This window comes from Podarcis liolepis, assembly GCF_965112155.1.
Source record: "Podarcis liolepis genome assembly, chromosome: 12".
Taxonomy (NCBI): domain Eukaryota; kingdom Metazoa; phylum Chordata; class Lepidosauria; order Squamata; family Lacertidae; genus Podarcis; species Podarcis liolepis.
In genome coordinates, this window is record NC_139563.1 from 19,209,639 (window position 1) to 19,236,393 (window position 26,755).

The 26,755-nt window shown below is 40.6% G+C and overlaps 1 protein-coding gene across 9 annotated transcripts in view; it reads right to left on the bottom strand.

The window, feature by feature from the left end:
• Positions 1-1,090: 1,090 nt before the first annotated feature.
• CCDC7 (coiled-coil domain containing 7) overlaps positions 1,091-26,755 on the bottom strand; it is a 155,921-nt gene continuing 130,256 nt past the window's right edge. For 7 of the 9 annotated variants that reach the window (XM_083466469.1, XM_083466471.1, XM_083466470.1 and 4 more), the window contains 12 exons: positions 25,304-25,429; positions 24,641-24,742; positions 22,573-22,692; positions 21,958-22,059; positions 21,644-21,742; positions 18,507-18,623; positions 16,814-16,927; positions 15,114-15,221; positions 11,565-11,684; positions 8,367-8,450; positions 7,228-7,347; positions 6,190-6,518 (listed from right to left, as the gene is read on the bottom strand). In XM_083466469.1, the coding sequence (XP_083322595.1) occupies positions 6,205-6,518; positions 7,228-7,347; positions 8,367-8,450; positions 11,565-11,684; positions 15,114-15,221; positions 16,814-16,927; positions 18,507-18,623; positions 21,644-21,742; positions 21,958-22,059; positions 22,573-22,692; positions 24,641-24,742; positions 25,304-25,429 (1,526 nt within the window). In that variant the 3' untranslated portion in view covers positions 6,190-6,204. Of the gene's footprint in view, positions 1,352-1,699; positions 1,750-2,811; positions 2,899-4,135; positions 4,226-6,189; positions 6,519-7,227; positions 7,348-8,366; positions 8,451-11,564; positions 11,685-15,113; positions 15,222-16,813; positions 16,928-18,506; positions 18,624-21,643; positions 21,743-21,957; positions 22,060-22,572; positions 22,693-24,640; positions 24,743-25,303; positions 25,430-26,755 lie in introns of those variants that run through there. The other 2 variants (XM_083466477.1, XM_083466475.1) reach the window with 2 other exon arrangements.

Below are 26,755 nucleotides of genomic sequence, written 5' to 3' on the forward strand. Positions count from 1 at the left end.
GAAATGTGCTCATATGTTTAGCTACAGATAAGGCTCTCAGGTCAGAAAATCTTTGAGCTGAGCTAACTGCCATAAGAGAAAGAACTTTAAAATACATAACTTTGAGGGAGACTTGTTATAGTGGTTTGAAGGGAAACTCCTGCAGACAGGAGGGGAAATGATTAGCCTCTGAAGGACATTGAAGAATAACTCCCTTTAGAAACATTTCACAAGGGGGTGAGACCAAAGTGGCGGGTGGCCCGTGGAAGATAAAACAGAGGATGTGCCAGAGGCCTGTCTCTTTAAAATGTTTGATTTGAGACATCTATGTAGTTCGCTTTGCAGCAAGGTGAGCAAGTCAGGCACTATCACTGTATGTACTGGTAAGTGACTGTCGGTGCGCCAACTGGAAAAGGCTGACCAAGTAGCCTGATATATTTGAATTGTAGATGATCTCTGTGAGTGTTGAAGGTAGAAATAATCACTGAGTTGAAACTGAGCATTCAAATGCCAGGCAGTCAAGCATAGCTATTTGATATAAAGGAAAAACTGGGAGCATACGTAAGAGTGTAGTCCTGATTTTTCCTTTTAACTGTACCTTGAACTTTATCAAATCTGACACCATATTTGATGTCAAGCCAGGGAAAGTTTGGTGTAGTATGCACAAAATGGTCTGGCAGACCTAATTAGGCCTATGCACCAGAGGTTTCCCACCACTGTTATGGGGTGGAGGAGAAGCTACCTTTATTTTTCAGGAAAGTAAAATCCAATATTGCTGATGCTATCCCCCATATCCAAAGAACCAAGACTACTACTTAGCATACTTGAAACTGATTGATAACTAGGCTACCTAACCATGTGTATAGTGCAAATTTCTGTACTTTAGCTAACATGAATTACAGCAATACTCACTCCCTGTTGGTGTCATATAACTTCTAACATCTAGTTGTGTTTTTGTGATCAATTCTAGGCCGAAGGATCTGGTTGGTTTCAAACATCTGATTATGGGGTTGGTTGTACCATAGCCATATAAAAATGTACGTAGCTTTGGTCACAAATAACCTAGTTATGATCTGCTAAACAATTTTTAAAAATTACTACTATTAAAGCATTGGTGGTTCAGGTATCATATATTTTAACTGCTGTTCCAGTACAATTAAGTTCTCAGAACAAATTCATACAACAGCATAGGTTTTCATGTTTCCTTTTCACAGTTCAGCAAAGATGAATTTTATAAGATGGCTGCATCACTGACTCAGTCTCTAAAAACACAATACTAAGGTCATTTATGTTTTGAACTTTGCTTTATGACTGGGAAGGTGGTTTCTTTTCTGTAGGGGTTGCATCCTTTTCCAGAAATAACAATTGGGTCCTAAAAAATGAAACACAATTATTCAGGGTACTTACAACTGAGTTAATCCACCTATATTTAAGATTACATTTTAGATTACTATATGCAAATCTCATTTTGCTATCTGTTGCCTGCTGCAGTTGTGAATTGAATGCTTTGTTAACAGGATAACTCTAAAATATCTGTGTTTCATCAGTTTCAGATTCATTGACCGCAGGCAGGGTCAGTCTGATGGGAAGGACTCCTCCCCTTGGAGAGAAGATGAAAAGGCTCTTAGGACCCAATAGGAAGAGTCATCCCTACCAAGGAATGTCCTCCGGCTTAATCTCGCAAATGTTAATTTTTGTAGGGTAAGCTATAGTTACTTACCTCTACTTGATCTTGAACATCTCCCTGAGTGACTGATGAAGGACCTCCCCCTAGTAAAACAAAACAAAATAAAATCCACATTACTTTATCATACCATTTGAAAGTCTACCTGATATTTATTAATTTTATCTGTATACTTGAAAGGGTTAGTTTTTATAGTATTAAATTGACTTGCCATAACATGAAAACTAATATTTTCATATGTTGCCAATGCAGCGCCACTTGTCATCTATGTTCTGGTAACATCTAGGTTAGATTATTGCAATGTGTTATATATGGGGCCGCCTCTGAAGACAGAGGAGAAACTTCAGCTGGTGCAGAATTCAATGGCCAGGTTGCTCACCAGGGCAAGGCAGGTTGAGTATATAGCGCCAATCCTGGCCTGACTGCACTGGCTACCAATTAGTTTCTAAATTCAAAATGCTGGTTTTGACCTATAAAGTATTAAATGGCTCAGGACTGCAATACCTCAAGGATCACCTCTCCCCATATGAACTGGCCTAGATCCTGCAATCAGTTCGTGTAATTAGGAGGAAAATGTGCTTGGGCCATGTATTGAGCAGCCCATCCCCCATGTCTGGATTTTATTTAGATACGGCATCAGCTGCAAGTGGGTGGTTAGAGACAGTCCAAGCCTAAAGCATGCCTCATCCACCCTCCCTTTCTCTAAGGAATATATGTATGTGTAGTAGATTCAGCAGCAGTTTGGCAGGAGTGTGAGGTGGTCTAAGTCTAACAGGTTATGGGCCAACTGACTTACAAATCTAACAGGATCATCATCTGAGGAGCCTTCATTTTGCACAGGCATTTTGCACAGCCTTTAGCTAACTAAACACTCTATGGCCTTTTAAAGTAGGTGGAGGTATTGTTTCTGTTTCTTACTATGTTATGTATTTTGGTGTTTTTATATTGTAAACTGTCCTGCAAAGTGTGGTATAGAAATTGCAGCAGCCATAACTTCCTCGCCTTTCAGTGTGATAAGGTTTCCAGTCTGCCAACCCACACAAAGACATTTTTTTCCTCCCCTGACATTTTGTAGGAATTTTAGAAGATAACCTGCCCTCCTAAATCCAAAGTGAATATAGAACCCTTTTTCCACTGAGATTCGTTACCTTTCATCTCTGGCCCCAAAATCCTTCGTTTTAATAATGCAAGCTTTTGGAAGTAGTCTTTTTGTGGTAACTGGTTTGTTTCCCATCCTGCATAGGAAATATATAAAAACATAATATAATACTGTGTTTGACTTAAAATACATTGTTGTTTTGAATACATGTATTCAACTGAATACATGTAACTGAATACATGTAACTGATCAAAAATAATTATAATCATTTTTATGGAAAAAGTTTATATAACAATACTTTACGTTTTTTGGTGACTACAGGGTGAGAGAGACTATGAATGCATAAATGTATAAAGTAGACTACAGAGATACAGCCTGCCATTCCCTAATAAATCTAAAGCTGTGGTTCCCAAAGTGGCGCACACGCCTCACAGGGGGGCAATTTGATTTTTAAGGGGGGCAATTTTGAAGCATGTTTAGGCCAAGCTAATGGCCTTTTAGGCTTCCTCCATGTGAATAGGAGTATACTTTTGGAATAATAAGAATTACCAGTATGTGTCACGGGGTGGGGTGGGAATCAGGATTTTAGAGATGCTTAGGTGGGGCATGGCCAAAAAAAGCTGGGAACCACTGATCGAAAGCAAAGAGAATCTTCTTTATCGAGTCAAATGATTTCCCTCCCTTATTTGTTTCTGAGGCAGCATGGGACAATAAATTTAACAGGGCAATTGGCTAACAGGGTAACTTGCAGATTGGATTATTGCAAAGCATTCTACATGAGGTTGCCCTTGAATATGACTTGGAAACTTTAAGTGGTCTAAAATGTTGCAGCAAAATTACTGACTGGTTTCATTTAGATCTCGTATAGCCCATGTATTAAAACAGCTGCATTGTGAACCAGCTTGTTTCCTGGGTTGATTTAAAGTGCTCACATTAGTGTTTAAAGCCCTAAATGACTCAGGCCCCAAATAGTAGTTGAAAGACCGCTTCTTTCCCTATAAACCCTCATGAGGTGCTTGCCCAGGAGAAGGCATTCTTTGTGGTGGTCCACAAATTGCGGGACTATGTCCCCACAGAGGTGTGTCTGGTACCTTAATTGTACAGCATGCCATGATCCACTACTTTACCCTGACTTTTGACACTTGAGGAGTATATTTTTAGCTAGGAATGCTAGGATTTTGTTCAGAGATTTTATGAATTAAGTTCTGTTGTAATTGTTTGTATAACACCTTGAACATGCCCTTCCCTTGGAACATTACTATCAAACATGGTTTTTACTAGAACAAATGCAACCTACAGTATGAATGAGATACACTCCCCCCCCCCCAAAAATTAGGAATATTTTTTTTTATACAGCCAACTTTATAGGTTACCTGATTTTTGAACAGGTATAGTATAGTCCTGGAACCTAGCTGTCCCAGGTGGTGGTGGGGGAAATAATGGCATATTTCTGAACTTGTCAGCTGAAAATTAAAACACAAAACAGTTTGCATGAGAGACAGAACAATCCAATAATTCTAATGAAAAGCAAGCCTAAGAAAGTAAATAATAATAGCTTTTTTAAATGGAAAAAAAAATGTGTGACATCTAGCCATATATTCTGGTTAGCATTTCAGGTTTCCAGCTACAGTAATGAACAGCAATGGTGTTCTACATCTCCTGTTTTGGGAAGATAATGTTTGTTGTTCTTATCGTTAAGAGGAAGATTATAGAAATTCAGCCCCAAAAGTTTGCACTCCATGGATCAGGGGAAAAGAGGCAGGCAAAAGCCTTATGCCAAACCACACACTGTTTGCCACACCATGGACTGAGAGTGGAGGAAAACAGCAGCTACACACACTCTCCTTGTCACAGCTGCCAACCAGGAGGATAAGGATGAGGGGCAGGCACTCTGTCGCCTCCAAAGTGAACCAGGAGGCAGTCAGGGCTCAATATCAAAGGCAAATAGAAGCAGTCAGGCAGGGACATAATAGGAACACTCACTCCATTGCCGGTGTAAAAAAAAGCAAACCAGGAGGAGGTGGCCAAGCCATTTTAAAATCAGGGCAGGAGAACGCAAACGCCACACTACCAGTCACACAAGTAGGACACAACCACACACACACACACCAACGAAATAAATAAATACAGTTATGACCCGAGATAAATGGCGGCAGCCATTGAGGCTGCTGAGGGAAAGAAATAGAGTGCACCGAAAGAGGGCTGCCATGCCTGAATGACCATTGGCGCCACGGCAAGGGAAACCGTTCTGGAAAATTTATCTATAAGTAATGTAAGTAAACAACTAAGGAATAAAAGAAGGGTGGCAAATAAGGAGAACCAAACGTACAGAGCAACAGAAAGCTTTTTGTGTGGAAGAAACCACAACATGCGGACAAAGAACTGTAAAACAAAAATGACGATAAGGAAAACCTAAAGAAAAAAAGGGGGTTCAGAAACTAGTAAAAAAACTTAGCTGAGTCAGGAGAGCCAGGAGGAATGTACTGTCTGTGTCTAGACAGGAGGAAAAACTGAGGGAGTCCGGCCTACTTGCCACAAGTCTGCTCCTGGCTAGTTTCTCGTGACAGGGTGAACACCCATTCCATTGGATAAACCCCATAAACTAAAAAGGAAGTAGTGTTGGCAGAATGAAATTGTGTCTCATGTCCCCCACTTCACATGAATTTAGTGCCCCAAAGATCTGCACCTCTGGCTCATCTCATTGCAGGTTTCTGGTCTTTCCATGAATGCTAGAAAGTGTGCCATCCTAGAACTTGTTCCTTGGGGAGATGGTGTCTCTCTGGCCCTGGCCCTTGCCTTCCCTATATGGATAGGAGTGAATTGGACGAACACTGAAACAGCCCTTCTATTCAGTGTTGCTGTGTCTTGTCTTTATTATGGTAGCAGTACTTGAGAAGGCTGTAGCAGGCCTGCGCATCTTGCCACAGTTTGTCTTTCTGTAACTATGCTGTCACACACAGCCCAATCCATGTATCTGCCCCCAAGCCATGAAAATACAAAGTTTTCACTCAAGCTGTGGATCAACAGTTGCCCCCTCCCTTCCCTATGTAAATGGCCTCTCATCCGTGTTAAGGATGTGTTGGGCTGGTGAGGGATAAGAATCTCAGAAAAATCAAGCTCTTGGGAGCTTGAAAAGACTCTACTGCGCACTAGGCAGATTCAGTCTGGAGAACAGGGTACCCCCCACCCCTTCCCATGAAAGGCTTACTGATCTAAAGGGAGGTATCATCATGATTATGAATGCACTGGGTGGTGTTTTAAAGTAAAGCATTCTAAGACATAGGACAATATCTAAATGGAGATGGGAGGAATAAAATACAGTGAGAAATCAAGACTTTTTCATCTCTGTTTTAAAAAATAACTTAGAAATTTTAAAAATCACATTCCAAGGAGATGCAAGGGTGTATTCAGGAAGACACCAGTTCAAATAATCAGAAAAAAGTTACTTTAAAGTGATTTTTTTGAAAAAAGATGTGAGTAATTTAAAATATTTGCACAGAAATTTGATTAAAATAATCAAATAATTTATGATAACAGCATACTCACAGGGTAAGTGGAAATGTAACAAAGAGTCTGAATGCCATATTTGTACACAATTAACCCATTCCTTACCAAGCGCATTAGCTTGATGTTGTTGTTGTAGCTGTTTTTGTTGTAACTGATAACTTGCAAGATGCAATGCTTGTTGCAGATTTGTTCTATGGCTTGGAAGTAAATTCTTGTTAAACTCTAATATTTCTTGCATTGCAGCCTCCACTGAAACAAAACAAATTGTCTACTTAATTCAAAAAACATTCCATTTTTTTATTTTTTTCTGCATATCCACTATCCAAAACTGCAGGTGGGTAATCTTTGCTAACTGCTTTTAGGCTTTTACATTTACCAAATTTGTGAATGGTATTGAAAGATTCAGCTTGTCTGGTGAGTAAATGCTTCTAGAAAGGGGGAAGGCTGAATTTCAAATTGATCTAGTGAAGTTAGAAGTGCTTGTTATATTTTTCTGGACAGGATATGAAATATGGTATGTTAAGTAATCAGATGGAGGCAAGGGTCTTAACAAGCAGACTAAGACATAAAAATAGGAGAGGTTAGCCAGTTCTGCACCATCAGCAGAATCTGATTGGTTGAGGTGAGATCCAAACTTGAAAACTAAAAGTTTGGCATCATCAAGCCAAGGTCTAGAGAAGCTTTGAAACTATGAAATGTATGTCTTAAGCTCTTCTGACTGAGAGGTTCCACCAGAGTTGTAAAAATGTCTTCTCCTTTTAAATGTTTAAGCTTTGGTAGTATGAGGAGGTTTGTCAAATTTTTCTTGCTAAATAATAAAATGCTTTAATCTACACTTGTCTGGCAGGTTGTGTGTTGACTGGTCTTAATACTCTATTGTTCTCTACCTAAATCAGGACCCCATATTTTACTCACTCATCAAGCCCATATCCCAACACGTATACTAATCATTACTTACAAGCAAGTCTGTGTGAATTTGCATGAAGGTAAGAAGAACTATCCAATTGTGGCAAAGATACTTTGCTCTCTGGAACTCCTTCCAGAAGCCGTCCTTTTAATGCCAGTTCTATGTCCCTCTCTGCAAAGACAGACACAGAAAAGGGCTTATTAATATAAAGCCTAACAACTGACAGTTCACAACCAATAAATTGCAAAGAATACAAGATACCAAATAATTTGTTTTTAATCTATAAAATAAGGTTTAAACTGCACAGTAATATTTGCATGGGGACGCGGGTGGCGCTGTGGGTAAAACCTCAGTGCTTAGGACTTGCCGATCGCATGGTCGGCGGTTCGAATCCCCGTGGCAGGGTGAGCTCCCGTTGTTCGGTCCCAGCTCCTGCCCACCTAGCAGTTCGAAAGCACCCTTAAGTGCAAGTAGATAAATAGGGACCGCTTTATAGCGGGAAGGTAAACGGCGTTTCCGTGTGCTGCGCTGGTGCTGGCTCGCCAGAGCAGCTTCGTCACACTGGCCACGTGACCCGGAAGTGTCTCCGGACAGCGCTGGCCCTTGGCCTCTTAAGTGAGATGGGTGCACAACCCTAGAGTCGGACACGACTGGCCCGTACGGGGAGGGGTACCTTTACCTTTTAATATTTGCATGACTAATGGATATGTTATTTCATATTTTCTTGTATATTTGTTCTCTGTCAAAATATGTGGTCCTTCAGCAGCACAGTTAATAATTTACCTTGGAAATATTTAAGTTTCCCACAGTGCTGTCAGTACCAAATCCTCACCAGGTGATATCAGGGCTATGTGCCTTCTATGTGCTTGAGATTCTGTTGGCTGGAGTAAGCACCATGTGCACACATAATTTTAGCAGCAGGATGCAGTAGATTTTCTTATACCCACTGATCTTGTGCATGTTGTAGAAGGGACTGCACATGGTGGTTTATCTAAAAGGTTCAACCCCCACCCATCAGATTCAAAAATTCCTCACCCCAATATTATCCTAATGATATAAATGTTTTAAAGGGTGGAGTTAATACCTTGTCAAAATAAAGGCTATGGTTAAATGTGCATTACCTCCTTAAAGTTGATTTTCAACAGTGTCCCATTTTACATGGGAGCATGCTAAGCATGTATAAGACTTACTTAGAAGTTGGTCTTGCTCCTCCTCGACTGTCGTATCATATCCTGCATCTACTGTTTTGCTATCACGCCTGATTCTGTTAGCCACTATATGTTCCCATTGCACAATGGGGAGAAAAATATTCATACATAAAGTTAACTGTTGACACAAGTAAGTTTTCTCCATACATGAAAAATGATTTTCTACCATAGTCAGCTGGATCCTGATAGGTAAGCTGTCCTTTGACTTATTTATAGTACCAGTCCAAAGCAACTGAGTTGTAACCCATAGCTCAGTGTAATTTACAGATGTGTATACAAAAAGCAGTGAAGACTGTTCTGCTCCCTCAGGCAATCATCCAGGTGATAACTTTCAAAGCAGCAGATGCCAAACAGAACCTTAACTAATGGAACTGCATTAAAAATAGAAAATTGCTCAAGTAATTTGAAAAACCAACATGATAGCAGAGGGGATCTTTCCAGTGAACTATATTCACAAAAGATCTACCAGCCTACAAATATTAAATAAACATCTTCAAATCTTCTTCCTCAGTTCAGTCTCTGTTATCTCTCTACCTGTATAGGCTTTCATTTTTGGCTCCACAGGTGGGGGTTGGAATTACATTATACAAATTATAGGCAAGGTTCTTCTCTAGATTATCCACTGTGACAAGATTATTGGAATATATCAAAGCAATATAGCCAGTTAAAGAGGAGACTGAGAGGAGATATGATAGCCATCCTCAAATATCTAAAGGGCTGTCATATCGCAGATGGAGCAAGCTTGTTTTCTCCTGCTCTGGAGGATAAGTCCCGAATCAATGGATTCAAGTTACAAGAAAGGAAATTCTGACTAAACGTAAGGAGCAACAACAATTTTGCTGTTCAATTAACTACAATCTCCACCAGAGGGCTTATTCTCCTAGACATCTGAATACAGTGGTGCCTCGCAAGATGAAATTAATTCATTCCGCAAGTCTCTTCGTCTTGCGGTTTTTTCGTCTTGCGATGCACGGTTTCCCATAGGAATGCATTGAAAATCAATTAATGCGTTCCTAGGTAAACCGCCTTCAGACCAGGTCCGGGGACAGTCTGTCCCCGGACCTCTTCTGAAGGCTGGGGGGGGGGGACAAGGGCTTTTCTTCCCACCCCCAGCATTTTAAAAAACCCCGGGACAGCGGAGGACTTCTCCGCTGTCCGGGCGATCTTAAAATGCTGGCGGGCGGCTTCGCTCCCGACCCCCAGCATTTTAAGATCGCCCGGGGCAGGCGGGGGGGAAGGCAGGCGGGGGGGAGCAAAGACTTTTGCCCCCCACCGGCCTTCAGAAGAGGTCCTCTTCTGAAGGCCGGCTGTGGGCGAAAGTCTTTGCTCCCGACCGCCAGCATTTCCCTATGGGCTTTCGTCTTGCTATGCAAGCCCATAGGGAAATTCGTCTTGCGAAGTGCCTCCAAAACAGAAAACCCTTTCGTCTTGCGGGTTTTCCGTCTTGCGAGGCATTCGTCTTGCGGGGTACCACTGTAATTTCTACTATCATGATATGGGCACTTTGAATAATCTGTCTAGGATGAATTGGTCTACTGCACCATATCAAGTTTGTCCCAAGACGATAGTCTACACTGTTCATAATGCTGATAGCAGGATAATTTATCCAGAGAGGAGAGAACATGGGATAGATTGCTCCATGTCTGCAAAATGGTCATTCTGAACTGAACCACTGCTGCAGCCATTGTCTCTTCTTATTTCCTCTACCAGGTTCCTCCTCCTTTTCTCGACTAGTTTTCTCGACTAGATCCATCTGGTCTCCTATCTGACATTTAGTGGCTGTGACATAGTTGCCAGTGACCTCAATAACTGCAATACTCCATGGTATCTGTCCACACAGCGGCTTGAAGAGGCCTGAGAAGAAGGAAGGCAAAAACCCTACCTCTTAAGGCACAAGTACCTCTCCTTTGTGTGTGAGATGGGTAAACATCAATAACTTTGCCTACATTCTAGAAATTTCTGAAGCTAGCTGTGCCCAAGCATAGATTTCATAAGTGTGAGTTCAGAGTGAACAGGCATATTACAAACATGCACTCTGTTAAATGAACCTAAATGTCCAGCTTCAATCAAACTAATCACTAAGTGAAAGATAAAAACAAAAACAACAAAAATCCTTGACTGCAGCCTTGCAATTTCATATTATTTTTATACAAGACACTTTTAACCACTTTCAGTAAGATCATGCTAATTTTCTGAATATGTTATATTTTTTAATGTGTAAATAAACTTTTCACATTTATATTCCTCCACTCATATCAAAATAGACATTCAAGGCAACATAATAATATTTATACATAGCAAATAAAGCAAACTTAAAAACACACCTACTAATGCATTCTGTCTAATATATATATTTCAAATGGACAATTAGAACGAAATGAAGCAAGAAATTTGATGGTGCATTCCCTGTCTCATTATTAATCTTTCAACCTGCCTTCAATGTTTGTTCTAGAGAAAAAAATCTGAGAGTATAATATCATCACAAACAACATTCTCCTTATTCTTTTGTTGCAACTGCATTATATCCCACCCTTTTGTGAAATGTAATGTTTTGCCAAGTACCAGCTGTTATAAACAGGCAACTGTGTGCAAAGCAGAACACGCTGCTGAGGAATCGCACAACTGGAACGAGGCGGCAACCGTTGCTAAGGAGCCGGTGATGGAAGAGGACAGTTGAGAAGGCCAATGGTTGCATGATAGAAAAACCATTGGCACTTCAAGGATCCAAAATAATCAGTAATAAAACAAAAAAAATGCCTTGCCTGCGGTCAAATAGAGGAAACAAGGAAATGAGAAGGGAAAGCAAAAGCAAAACGGGAAGCAGGAGGGTTTTGTGTGTGTGTGTGTGTGTGTGTGTGTGTGTTTATTTATTTAACCTCAGCGGAGGAAAGAAAACAAAGGAGTAAAGTTTGAAAATGGACATACACACAATACTAGAAAGTGAAAGGATATAGGAGGGAACAGTAAAGAAGTAGAAATAAAGTGTTGTTGAAGATAAAAACACTTAGTTGACAGAGAAGATTAGAGTTCCCAGAGTTCTTTGCTCTCCTGCCACCGTCATGTGATGAGGGTCATAACCCAACCCATTCGGGTCCTCAGTAACCATATCAAATAATGCACAGTATAAGGAGCATCCTTGGAAGCACACACGATACTTTAGATAACACGTTTTGTACTTACCAGGTACTTTACTTATGTGTATCTGCAGCCCTGAAAGTTGTGGTCTCAATGCAAGCTGATCTGATGGCTCAAGTGAACTAAGTCTCCGTTTGCCTGTTGTCCGTAAAACGCTTTTTGGTACTGAGAGAGATTATTTACATGTTATGGAGAGAATAAGATGAAATAGGTCCAATATACAATTCCCGTCCCCCTAAAAAACACAACCATGTTGCAAAACTTGCAGTCCCTTGCAGCAGTTGAATATTCCACTTGTAGATTAACCCTGCTGTGGAGAATTTAAATACTTGATATCATAGCAATACAGATTCATATGGTGGGAGCCATTGTGGCCACAGGATACCACACCACATCTTGGGTTTGGGCTGCTGCATGTGACCTCCAGTTGCTTCATTGTAGCACTGAAGAGATTAACTGATCCCCCATCCAATCCCCAGGACCTGGAATCCTTCCCAAAAGAAAAGACAAAGTTTCCCAAAAGAAAAGACAAAGTAAATAAGACGCTGAAAATGAAAGAGTTGAGAGGCAGGAGGAAGTCACTAGTGGTGTTCAATCAAGATAGACCCATTAAACCTTGACTAAAAACAGCTAGCCACTTAATACCTCTCTACTATTACATTTCAACTTTTTTTATTTTGTTCTTCCTTTTGCTACAATAGAACATACATCTGCTTCATCAATGCAAAGTATAAAATAAACCTGCAGCTGAGGAAGTAGAGAAAGGGAGGCTTTCCTGTAAATTCCTGTTCATTGTGACTCCTGGAGCGCACTCCAGAACCTTCAGGATAGTATTTCCCTGTGGACAGCAGGCAGGATCCAAAAATGTGGATCATCTTCCCAATCTGGGAAGGGCTACCAGAATAGAAGAACAAAAGAAGCCATAATATCTTTTAAAAAAAGAAAACACCTGAAGAAGAGGTCATAACTGAAGCACAATACAGAACAGCTGAAGAAACAGGAGACAGGAGATGAAACAAGCCAGAAAGAAACTCTCCCAGGAATCCCTCCCTACTTCATCAAAATGTATACAACGGTATAAGCCTGAGGAGGATAGCCATAGTCTGCTGGAATACACAGTGGTGGGTGGAATGCCCTCCAAGATAAAATGGTAACAGGAATTCATGGTAAAAAACCTTTCCTTTCTCCTTTGGTTCCCAGAGGACATTCCATAACCTTTTAGATGTGTGTATATACGAGGAGCACTCATTAAAGATTTCCCCTGATGTACTTCCCTTGGACTGAGACAAACTTAACTGGGCACAGTTATTAGTCCTTCTCTATGTAGCTACCAGCAAGATTCACACACTTCCCCCATTGTTTTATGCAGCTGTGGAGACCTCGTCTGTAGAAGTTGGCAGGTTGTGTTAGAAGCCATAACATGACCTCAGAAATCAGCATTTCATCGTCTGGAAAATGCTTGCCCTTCAAAAATAACTTCATGGTTGGAAAGAGGTGGAAGTCCGATGGTCAGGAGAATAAGGGGGGTTAGGAAGGACTTCATAGCCACAGGACAGTGCTTCCGTCTGAGAAAAATGTGAGTTGTGAACCGGGGCGTTATCCTGCAGGAGGTGGACAACTTTGGTCAGCATACTATGCCCCTCAATTTTGATGGCCTTCCTCAATTTCTGCAGCAGTGAAGCATAGTATGTCCTGATAATTGTGGCACCCTTTACCAGGAAATCCATCACCACTACTCCGTGTGTTGGCATCCTTCGGGGGTCGAGATGCCAGCTGGCTAGCTCCCAGCTGGATCATGCCTTTCCAGCCGTGATGATCCCCCAATCTCTGGTGTGATGTAAATCAGCGACTCAGGCTTCAAAAGCCTGAGCATGCTATATTAGCAGATGCATACTGCGCAAACAGAACAGGTGTGAGGCTTGTGGAAACGTACTAACAAGCTGCAGATTTATTAAGCATAAATCAGGACAAAGAAAACATGTTGCTTCCCTTTATTCTCCTCAGAGAGACAGTGAAAAGCAAAAGCTATACACACAATGGAATTTCCCAGCAAGCTGTGCTGGAACGTAAACAGGCATGTGACATGCAACAGTTCCATGTCTGCAACTAAAGGTGGGATGGAAAAGTCCCAAAAGACCATGAGCATGACCTTGCCCGCTGACAGTTGGACACGTGCCTTCTTTGGAGGTGGTGAAACAGAGTGCTTCCATTGCTTGGAGTGGGATTTAGTCTCTGGGTCATAATGATGGACCCATGTTTCGTCCTGAGTAATTAGTCTGGCAAAGAAGTCATCATGGGTTTTGTGACACATGGCCAAAAGAGCCTGTGAGCATGTGACTCGTTCCTGCTTCTGGAAAGGCGTCAGCAGCCGGGGAATCCACCGTGCAGACACCTTTCCCATGTATAAATGGTCATGGATGGGGTTTTTTTCTACAGAGCCCACACTGATCTTGACATCTGCAGCTAGTTGGCGAACGGTTATGTAGCGATCCTCCAAAATGGTGGCCTCCACTTGCCGGATGGTGTCTTCATCAATGGGAGACTGTGATCGCCCAGGAATGGGAGCAGTTTCCACCGAAGTCCAACAACACTTGAACAGGCGATGCCAGTGCTTGACTACATCATACGATGGGGCATCCTCCCCATAAGTCCTTTTCATCTCATCAGATAGCTCCCGTGGTGTGCACCCTTTCAAGTACAGGATGCTGATGACCGCTCTGCATTCAACTGGTACCATTATCAGACATTACTCCACATTAGCACCTGTAGCAGAGCAACTGTTAGAAGTTCAGAGCTACAAATTACCACGTTACCTGTGGAGAGAGGTATCATTATACAAGTGCAATTTCATCCTCCTACGATAACCGGAAGTGGGTCAGGGGAAATCTTTAATGAGCGACCCTCATAAATGTATGTAAACACTCTACATAATTTTTCTACTCAAGTCAGCATCCACAGATGAGAACACTTGAATTTAACCATGCTTAGAAAACATATGTAAAGATACGTTTACAGTTCCCTGAGTTCTGATATCACTGTGCTTCACACCCATGAGCAGTTCCACCTTGTGAGTGTGAAAGGGGAAGGCTTGCTGCAACTCATTCTTGTAGTTAAGTATTTCTATTTAGTTGTATAGAAAATATTTATATACTGCTATATCATAAAAAGAAAAAGTATCAAAGTGGTTTATAGCAATAATACATAAAGCATAATAAAAATAATATAACAAAGATAACAGCAGACAACAATTAACCATTGTGGAAAGCTATAACTGGTGGAACAAATTTTTCAGCAGGCATTTAAGAGCTGACATAGATGGTTTCCTGTTGCAACTGATCCAACTCTCTGGTGACTGTGGGACATTGTTTAACCATGTTTTATAGTTTTATCTATTGGTTGACAAAAGCAGTGCTATTTTTTCTAGAAAAAGGTGCTTTCCTGGTTCTCTTATAAAGGCAATGGCACACACCTGGGAGGGGCCAGAAGGGTTCCAGTGAGTTCCAGCTGAAAAAAAAGCCCTGGACAAAAGACTGTGTAATTAACTATTTTCTGAGCAAAATATGTGTCTGCTATATAATTTGCCTTTGCACTCACTCTCAAATTTAGGTTTTTCTAGTTTCTCTACTTGAAGAGCAGACTGAAGATCTCTTATATTTGCCTCCAATTTTGCAGCCAAAGCCCTTCGTTTTAATGATTTCTCATCTATAAGATAAAACAAATAAAATATACTTAATCACAGGAACTATATAGGATCACAGGGGCTTATCTATATTTCAGAGTCTCTGAAAGCCACAGCCAGAAGTAGTAGAGTAAATTGCAATTACACAAAACAAAAAAGTGTACAAGTGTTGAAAATTTTCTGAAGCTGGAACCAGTACACGTCAAACACATTCTGCATGCAGTTCCAACAGATAGAGAATGTTAGATTTCTTACATAGCTGACTCTCAACTTATGCACATTAAATTTGTGTGAATTCAGCTTTACGTGCTTGACTGGGGAAAAGGAGGTGGGTGGGTATTGCAGGGAAAACATTGATAATCCCACCCTTCATTGAACTCACCTTGGGAGTATTCAGAGGTGCAGAGAGAGTGTTTAGCAATGCAGTTAGAGAGTGTACAGACTAAGTAATGCAGTCGTCAAGCACCAGTAAATGCTGCACTGTGCTTTTTACAAGCCATTTTCTGGTGTTTAAAGGGCTGTTTTGACTATATGTTATTTTGGCTTTACATGCTATCCCTAGAACATAACATGCACAAAAGATGAGAGTCAACTGCACCGTAAAACCTATTCACTAGCTCTATTATTCATAAAAGTAGAAAACTGCAAAGAATCATTGGGTTGCTAGCCTCCAGTACAGACGTACCTCAGCTCCCATACACCTTGGGAGTCAAAAGTTCCGGCTCCCGAACGATCAAAAACCGAAAGTGAGTGTTCCAGTTTTCTAACGTTCTTTTGGAAGCTGAACATCCGACGGGGCCTCTGCGGCTTCCAATTGGCTGTAGGAGCTTCCTGCAGCCAATCAGAAGCCACACTTTGGTTTCCAAACGTTTCAGAAGTCGAACGGACTTCCGGAACGGATTCCGTTTGACTTGCAAGGTACGACTGTATTTTCTTTGAAAGCCAAATTAGACATGATGACAACATAACCTGGTTTGGAATATAAATTTGTTCAGCTCAAAATGCTCAGATGTAATAAGAATCAAGCATTAGTTCCTTGATAAAACAGCAATTTATCTCACCATGATTTTTGGTTACACAATGATGCAGCAGGTCATTCCAAATGCCACGCACCAACAGAAGAGGACAGCTAGGGCATTGCTGCATCCATGTTCTCACCCTGCCCCCAAAAGTATCTGTCACCTGAAATGGTTGTCTTATTCTGCCTAAAGATACATCTGGTTCTGAGTCTGACAACCAATGAATTCCATGGGCTAATGAAAGAGTTTGCTACTTGTTACATATTAATAATCAGGAGCTCAGGAATATGTAGGTGAATATATTTATTCATTCTTTCCTCTATCCTTTAAAACTATCTAAGCTCTAAGCCAGTGATCTTTACCACATTTTGTGGAATATATTAACAACCCTTTTCTGGGGGTTTTGTTCTGCAAAGTATATACAATATACTGTAATATTACAATATATTACAAGTCTTATTCCTGTGACTGCTCATCATTCAGAAAAAAACCCCAGTTATATCCTTGGGTCAAACAATTCTGTATAAGTTCTTGGATTTTGTTAAACAAGACCATCAGATATGTTAATCCTACTTTATTATATTCTTCCCACTCACCCTCATATTGTGTACTTAAAGCAGCAACCTCTGAAGGCAGGAATTCTATTGGAACTTCTTCAAAATATCTGTCCACAATTCTTTTTTCTTTTGCTAGCTGATCCAATTCTACCTCTAAGAAAAATAATTTGAATTTATTCCTGGATAGCTGGTTAGAGCATGTTGCTGATAACACCAGGGTTGCAGGTTCGATCCCCATATGGGACAGCTGCATTTTCATGCATTGCAGGGGGTTGGACTAGATGATCCTCAGGTACCTTCCAACTCTTCCATTCTGATTCTGTGATTTTAAGTTTAGAAAACTTCTGAACAGTCTACTTTTCAGTTTTTATTGAAATTTGAGCTAGGTACAATTAGTAAGTTAATATTTATTTATTACCCACCCTTAAGTCCATAAAGGGTGGGTAATAAATAAATATTAACTTACTAATTGTACCTAGCTCAAATTTCACTCAGGTGTACAGAAAAGATGTACAGGTGTACAATAAAGCACCAACACACACAAACTTAAGAGACCCAATAAATCAAACCCAAGTCCCTTGCATCCTTTAAGTGGGATTGGGATGATTGAAACTTCAGTCATGGCTTCCTGACTATGGATTTTGTTTGGGGGTTTTTGTTTTTACAGACTAACTCAACTTCCTTTACCTTTTGTGTGTCTTGAAGAACACCAAATATAACTGTTAGGAAGAAGGGTGCCTAAGTGAAGGGTTTCTAAGACCCTCCTAGCTATAATACCACCCCCTCTGCTTTTACCATTCATATACATGCCTAAGCACAGAACTCTGTGCCTGCATCTTCCTTAACTAGCACAAAACAAACTCCCCCGTCCCACCCTGCTCCAACTGTCTGGGCATTGGACTCCCCCCCCCCAAAAAAAAACACACACAAATACTTTAAAGCAGAAATAAATAAATATTTGAAATAAGAACACAAAAAAGATCCTAAAACCCAATAGGATGTAAGTTAACAAATAAATCAGCAATTTAAGACCATATGGAGTACAGAAAATAACACACACCTTAAAAAAAACTTTCTTACCTAGCCTCACCAAATACCTGCTCACCAGCCTGAACCCTCCCCCCCCCCACAAAAAGCAAAAACTAGTTTGCACACCTTCGTTGCAATAGCAGGTTAAAATAAAACTAGAAGAACAGCAGAAAGAAAGGGAGAACAAGGAGGCAGAAAATAAATGTTTTATACATTTTCAGAGCAGTGAAATGGAATGTACCACCCCTGCCTTTGGCCTTGTCTCAAAGTCAAAGTGTCTAGCAAATGGGGCTGACATGGTGGTAATGAACATTAAAAAAAAAATTAAGAGGGGGCAGAGGGAAAGGAGGAGAATGGAGGCAGCAGAGGAAAGAGGAAGAAAGCAGCAATGCCCCCATAATGAGGTGGCTTGCATGTGGCCATGTGATAGTAGAGTGGCCTATTGGTGCTGAGAGCCCTCTGAAGGCTGGCATCACAGCTGGGATCCCGTAGACGCAATAAGAAGATTTTTAATTAACAACTGCAACAACTATTTTTATTATTTAAAATGACAAATTTCGTCAGCATTATAGAAGGACCACAAAAGCTCTTTGGAGCTTTAATGCAACCCATGGGCTGCCCTAGTCTATCTGCCCTAGTCTAGCACTAGCCTGCCCTAGTCTATCTGTTCAGAAAACACAGAAAGTTTGACTACAATACTTACCAGACATGCTATCTTGCTGAATAATGCCTTGTTCTTGCAGATCTTTGATACTTGATTGCAAATATGAGAACAAACCTTTTCCAGCTAATTCTTTGGGTGTTTTGTCTTTTTTGGTGGCTTCAAAAACAAAAGCAAACCTTTAGTGAAAAATTTAATTTGACTTCACATGAGGCAAGAGCCCTGGGCTCCTTTGGGGAAGAAGAGTGGGATATAAATTAAACAAATACTAATCATAAATAAATAAAACTTTGTGCCAGTGCCATCCCATCCAAAAGCATAATGCACTGCTACAGAGGCACTCCATGTGATGAGAAAGCAGTACATGTTTACCAGTGCTACAGAGCTTCTCCACTCTCAATTATCCAAAGGTTCCCTGCTCTCTTAAACAATTTTGACTTTTCTCACATGCTGTGCCATATAATAATAATATAATAATAATTTATTATTTATACCCCGCCCATCTGGCTGGGCCTCCCCAGCCACTCTGGGCAGCTTCCAAAAGAATATTAAAATACTATAATACATCAAACATTAAAAGCTTCCCGAAACAGGGCTGCCTTCAGATGTCTTCTAAAAGCCTGGTAGTTGTTGCTCTCTTTGACATCTGGTGGGAGGGTGTTCCACAGGGAAGGCGCCACTACTGAGAAGGCCCTCTGCCTGGTTCCCTGTAACTTGGCTTCTCGCAGTGAGGGAACCGCCAGAAGGCCCTCGGTGCTGGACCTGTGTCTGGGTAGAACGATGGGGGTGGAGACGCTCCTTCAGATATGTCTAGAATTGCCTCCCAGAACCAATCTTTTGACCTAAAACCTATCCTCAACTGCCACTGTATCCATGAGGTTGCCCTAGTTCACATACCATGCTGTAACTAAGTCTAATTACATGTAACTACTATAATCACACATTCTTCCCATGTTTCTCCCATCTCCACTCCCTCCTCCCTTCTTCATTTGTATCCCATGTTGAATTTTAGATTTTGATGCCATTGTGGTAGGCATGTGACCTTTTGTACTCTGTAAAACACCTTCAATATTAATGGTGTTTTGTATACAATAACAACTTATCACCATCATCTGTTGACATTTCTCTGTGATAGATGTAATATGTAGACTGGGCCTTTGAAAATAAAGATAAAAGAATGAAGAGGTTTTGAAAATCAGGAAGGATATAGCTTTTGGGGGAAGGAACAGTACTTTAGTGTAAGGTAAGTATTTTCATTTATTATTTTATTTATTAAATTTACATACAATCATTTGTCCAAGGATCACACAGCGGCTTACAGTATTGCTGGCACCCATTTGTCTCAAGAGACAGTGGAGTGCATCTCCAGGGGTGAAGTCAAATTGCTGCATAAGCAGCTCTGAAGTGACCTCCCCAATGCTCAAACCTGGGCAGCGTGCATGGAGGTCCTAGGCTGCCCAGGTGACAAAACCTCCCTCTCATCCTCACTGATGTGGTCTAAAGGAAAGCAGAGCAATGTGTTTGGCACCAGCTGGGCAGCAGGAGCTGCCAGAAGAAGGCATACAAGGCACCATCCAACCATCTTAGAGCCTACACTCCTGATTTGTGTAAGGTTTACTCCTTAGCTGTTTCTTCTCCCAAAGATATCCTGGAAGGCAGTAGAAGTTTAGGGTCAGAATTTTCCTTCTCCTAGATGGGCTACTTTCCCAAGTTGATGAGCCCCACCTGCTCCTCACTTCCCTCTACAGCTTGTGCAGAAACTGCTTTCTTGACTTGTATCCACAATTGGTCTCATCTACTCAATCCACCAGAGCCTGCCTTCACATGCGTGGGAAGTCCCTAACTCAACGGTGGTTTGAGGCCATCTACTACTCTCATCTGGTTTAGCCAGCCAGTCAAAGCCCTTCCCAGGGTGTGGCTGCTGTTGCATGCTGACAGCTTCTATGAGCCACAGGTGAGAGCTGAGTGCAGGGTGGGGGACAAAGGTGGTCAAAGTACTCCAGAAGGAGCACAATGATTCCCCCACCAAAGGTACTACCCCTCCCCTAACATCCCATACACCCTGGTGTACAGTGTAAAACCACAAAAATGCAAACCAAACAATACACACACGTTTAAAAGCCACAGATAGTTTAATTTGCCCAAAGGCCTGGGAGAAGAGGAGTGCTTTCACCTGGCACCTATTAACTTACAGAAGTTATGGTGAATGTGTGCATTCCATCAGTTAAGTCAGCACAAGGAGGTGGGAGAGGGAATGCTGGAGAGAGTTGCTTCAAAGGAATTCCAAGATACAGTTACTATGAGGAGCTATGGGGTGGGGCTTCCCCATGGCAGGGAGGAGGTAGTAGGGAGCTGGAAGCATGGTAAGGAAGGGAAGAAAAACTATCAGGTAATAATGATTAGTAAATCATGCTAGTTCACCTTCTATCACAATACATTTACATGTTATATCTGCAAGCTGGTAGCAGGGAATTAAAAAAGGCAATGCCCCAAAGTTGAAGACACGTGTAGTTGTGTTGAACATTCTCAGGGCTTTTTTCAGCGAGAACTCATTGGAACTCAGTTCCAGCACCTCTCAGATGGGTGCCATTGTCATTATAATAGAACAAGGGACGTGTTCATGGTGAGTTCCAGAACCTCTTTTTCTAGAAAAACAGCACTGAACATTTTTAGTACAGTTACAGTAAACTAGGTAGGAAAGAGGATGGAAAAGAAGGATTACAACAGGAATGAGAAAACCTGTGGCCCTCCAAACGTGGTAGGATTATATCTCCCATCAGCCCTAATCAGCATAGCCAATTGTCATGGATGATGGGGATCTGCAGTCCAGAAATACCTGATGGGCTGGAGGTTCCCCATCCTTGGCTTACAAGAAGCAGAATTTGGTATGAGCTTTTGTGTGCATGCACACTTCTTCAGATACACCTGAAGAAGCAGAATATTATTGACCAGAGGTGGATCTACACACAGGAAAAAACACTATAAATAAGTCAAAAAATTAAATTGTTATAACAAAAGAAAAATACCCTTTGGCGTCATCTGGTGTTGCATGTGTATAATGCATTTAAAATGCTGTTTCTTGACTAACGTTCACAGGTGAACAAAAATACTCGACAGGAATTAATTATAAGACATTAAAATTGCCAATAACCCAATAATATAATCATATTTGTACTTACGTTCAGGTATATATCCTTCTGGATACTCTTTTAGAAAATATTTTTCCCATTTACTAATCAATTTCTTTTTTTGTTCTTTTAGTTTGCACATTTTTTTCCCTAACAAAATAAAATAGATGTTAATGAACTAAATGAAGAAAAAAATGTCTTTAAAGATGTTTTGTTATATATAATAGTGGTTTTTGCATTTATCTACTAAGGAAATTATATTGTGTTCTTTATAGACCAGTTGTTTTCAAAAAAGGCAAACCAGAGCCTAAATCCAGTTTGGAATACATTCTACTGTATACACAAGGTGTTAATTCTTTACTCACTTATAGTATCCAGTTGAAAGCCTGAAAAAACTCCTAGATTTTGCATCTCATCCAGTTTTGATTCTAGATTGGAAAGTTCTATGAGATCACTGATATTTCTCTCTAGGATATGTAAAAATGGTTATATTCAATAACAGAAAGCAATATTTATTAATATTTATTATTTCCTTTAAAACTGGAATTATATAACATTTCGATTCTGTAGCAAAGAGAATTCTGAAATAGTAGGATGGAATAAAGTGGCAGGTCCTATTTGGCATTTTTCAGAGCTATAGAAAAGAACAGCAGAAAATACAACCTGTAATCCTTTCAGTTGGTCTTCCATGAAAACAGGATTGTGTTCTCATTGTGAGGATAGAGATATTTATTTTTGTATTTATTTATATATTTAATAAAGAATTATACCGTGCTTGCTTGTAAAAAAAAAACTCGAAATGATTTACAAAAGATAAAACAGTAAAATCAAGAGACAACAGCATTTACTGTCAATAAACATTATCCTCAGAAAAGGTATTGTAGAACAAAATGCTCTAGGTTTTAAGCAAACTGCAATCAGAAGTTATTTTGACAATGTCTCTGAAGCACCATTTCCATGGAATTTTGTTTTGGACTTACCATCAGGTCTTGTCCTTGCTCCTTGGTCTAAACTAAGTGCTTCTTCCATATTTTGAAGAATTGCCTCAAAACTAGAAACCAAACGGTTTCTTTTCTCACTTATCGCCTGTATTTTCTTCTCTGGATAAAAGATAGTTACTAATTACATTTTCAGAACTGTTCTCTATAAAAGTAAACTAAAAAAATGGTGCTGTTACAGAGGGCACGTTGCACTGAAGGAGACTAAATTTTAATACCATGTGCCCAGATAGCTGCAAAACAGTTTTACCAGCCACATTGTACAAATTCATTTTAGTATCTAATAGTGGACAGAAATCATTAGTACCCAAGTACTAATTGGTACAGATTGTACAGATTGGCAAAGATTTTATGCATCAAAAGCAACTGGATGCAGTAAGCCCATATAAATAAATATATATGAGCTGCTTGAAGACACAGGCTAGAGTGCTGTCTAAACCTCTAAAGGTTGTGCAATGTGAGACTTTATGAAGAGTATGTAGAAAAATCAATAAAAATGTAACAAAACACAATTTAATAACATTGTCTTGATTTGTTCCATTTATGACAGTGGGCGATGAAGTATTCAGATTGGGCTGTTCCTCTTGCACAAGACTCAGACAGGAGCAAAGAACTGTGGGAGGTAGACGTCCCACAACTTTTACGTGTCCTCCGCCAAGGTTAAAACAAAACACTCTTTCTCCTTGCTACAGGTCTTTCGCTATTCTGTGTTCAGTTGCTTTACTTCTGTTTTTTACTTTGCTCCCTTCTTGTTTTTTATGTTCTTGTTGCTGGCAGTTGCTGTTTCAGTGGTTGGATCATTTTCATTAATGATTTTTGTGAAGTGGGCTGCTTGATGCAACAACCACATGCTTTGTCAACTAACAGCCGCTCTGCATGTTTGCCTCAGCATCCTTTGGACCTTTTACTCAGCGCACCGGCTTTACTTCAACAATTGTGGTTTTGCTGGTTTGGGGGGGGGGGGAAGTCAACAGAAAACACAGTGTTAAATCATCTTCCTCCTGTCCGCGGCAGCGGCACAAAGGAGAGATGTCAGTGAGTCCTGTCCACTTCAGCGGCACAAAGGGCTATTGAGGCACATCTTGCCTACAGTAATATTGAAATCAACATTTCCCTTCAGCTGCTTATTTCCCTCCCGCAGTCTGCTTTCACGGCAAAGGGAAAATCTTCATGGTTTCCTCAGAGTTTCTGCAAGGCTTGAGTAGTTCTACGCAGAAGAAAGTAAAAGAAAAGACAAAGCATCTAAACCCAGCAGGGTCCTCTATTGCTTGTCACAATCTTTCAAGTCATTCCTCCCGTTCTAAGAGCCATGGTTTTCAAGGGTTATCAGTAAGATCTACCCATGTAGGCCATATGTTTAATTGGTTTTGAGATTCTTGTGAAAACGCTCCTGCTTGGCGAGTCCGAAAAACTGAAGAGAAATGATCTACCTCCCACAATTCTTTGTTCCTGCCTGAGTCTCGTGCAAGAGGAACAGTCCAATCCAAATACCCCATCATCCACCTAATAAATCTACTATTCAAGTAAGATTGATCGTCCTTTTTCTGTTATTGGTCATATTTTTCTTTCTTTACAGCATTTGTTTGGACATACAAAATGAAAATAAAGATTATTAATAAAAAATAACATTATCTTAGGTAGTGGTACTCAATAGCATCAATACCACAGTACCAGACTGCCTACTCAATAGACTGTCTTAAATATACACACCTCAGTTTAAATGAGAAGTGCATTTTATGAAAACTGGTTTAAAGGAAAAGGCATCAAACAGCAGTATTTCTAAAGACTCTACAGGATAGATATGAATTGTAGCTAATGTCACATGTATATGGCTTCAAACACAAAGAGTTCTACGGAGCAGGAGTACACAACCTCTGTCTCACATTTGCTCTGGATATAACTCTCAGAACATGGGCATAGCCAGGATTTTTGTTAAGGGGGCAGGCTTTTGTTAGGGGAGGCAAAACTTCAGATTTGTATTGATTTTTATTGATTGGGGGGCAGGTGCCCAAGCAATGCCCAACATACTAAAATTTATCACTTTACTTACCACTTACACCACCTTTTGCAAGGTCTTTCAGCTCTTGCAGATTTAATTCCATGTTTTCCAAAAGTAATGTTCTTCTCTCATATATTTTGTCTAATTCAATTTCTACAAAGATAAATAGTAACAGGTTGTCATTTGTATACACACACACACTCTGTGCATTTGGGAAGATTCCAAAGCTAAACTAGACTTTTGGTAGATGCCCTTCCCTCCATGTAGATGCAGCAGGGGTACAGCTCAAATTCTTGACCAATATAGTGGCACAAACAACTGCAGAACTACAAATGCAGGCAATCACCCTGTTCTTATTCATGGTCTCTGTACATTCACACATATGGATAGAGTAGCAAACTTACTGGAATCAGCACTGCTGTTAAGACTACAGAGCTGAGCACAGTTTTGTTGGAAGTGTCCACTGGTAATGGTGGGGAGATGTCAAGGGCTGTAACTATGTCAGAAGTCTGGCAACAGGATTCCATGGAGGAATGCAGTGAAAGAAGCAACAGCCCTTGTGGAGTGCAACTGGTCCTGTCCATATCAGGGAGGTTTGCCAGTATGGAGCTGAGATGAACATTTTTGAGCACATCATTCTATCACATACTACTTAGGTGAAAATAGGATTCTGAAGTATTGCGTGTCTGATGACTTTTTAAATTTCATACTCACCACTGGGTTTTGCTACTTCCACATTGCCTGCAATAAGATTTTCTATCTCTTGCATGCTTTGCATAATTGCATCTAAACCTGCAGTCAAAAGTCTTCTTTGCTGAATGAGCTCTTGTACCTTTAGCTCTACAAAAAGGAATATAACATAACTCAAAATGTATTTATTTTACACTAACATAAAAGATGAGATATACCAATTTTTTTGAAAAGGATGTAGATTATAGATTGAACAATTTAGGCATTAGGCATAACAGATGAGAAAAGTATAGTGGTAACTGTGCAGTAAAAGGAACTGTAAGACACACAGACAGAGGATTCTTGGATTGTTGCCAGAAAGGATTACTTAGGTCCAAGGTCCTACATACCAGCTGATGGATAGTAGAATGGAAACCTACTTTCCGTTGCCAGTGTACAATTGGGAGCACACTAGTATCTGCTTCTCTGTGTGGAGTAAGTGAACATGGGAGGTGGTTGTTGCACAATACTTGTGTTGCAACCTTTATTCATTTCAATTTGAAAAAATACCAAAACACCAATCACTTGTTCTCATGGCTTAACTCAGGGATGGGGAAACTTTTTGGTTCCACATGTTATATTGTTATGGAGCAACTGAAGCAAACAGGATTGCTCTCCCTTTGCATCAGGTGAGGTGAAGAGAGATCAGTCATGCTTAGTGCTGGGTTTGTACTTTGCTTACTACTTCAAAGGTTCCCAATAACCAGCTGGTTGTCAGGCACCACAAAATACCCATTTCACATGTGAAAAATGTAAAGCATGATGCTCAGAACCTACATGGGTATGATGTAGAACAGGATTTCCCAAACTTGGCCCTCCAGCTGTTTTTGGACTGCAACTCCCATCAACCCTAGCTAGCAGGACCAATGTTCAGGGATGATGGGAACTGAAATCTAAAAACAGCCAGAGACCCAAGTTTGGGAAACCCTAATTTAGAAGAAAAAGGATACCCCCCACTTCCTGGCCATGCCTATGTTGTTATGGGAGCACTTCAAATGCTGAAGAACCCTGCAGCCAATCATAGCACCAGAAGGACATAAATCTTGCATGTATCAAGCACAACTCACATGACTTGTAAACACAGAGAAGAACTTTGTGAGGACTTTCATCATGAGAGTGGGGCTTCAGGGTGAGATCACTACAGTGGAAGGGCACTGTGCCCTCTCAGGGGCACTGGGCACAAATATTGGGCACTTTGCAAAAGAGATGTCACACTCTGAGCAGAGTTCATCTCACTAGCATACAAGAGGGAAGACAACTATCACTAATACAAATCTCTCAAGCCTCAATCCCAAGCAAGCACCTGGCAGCAGCTCTCTGGACAACAAAGAGCACCTTTCAAACACTCTCATGGTACACTCACAGGCTGTCACAGAGCTGATCCACAAGATCAGTCTGCTAAGCCACCCAGAACCCAGGATAAATAATATTGGGGGG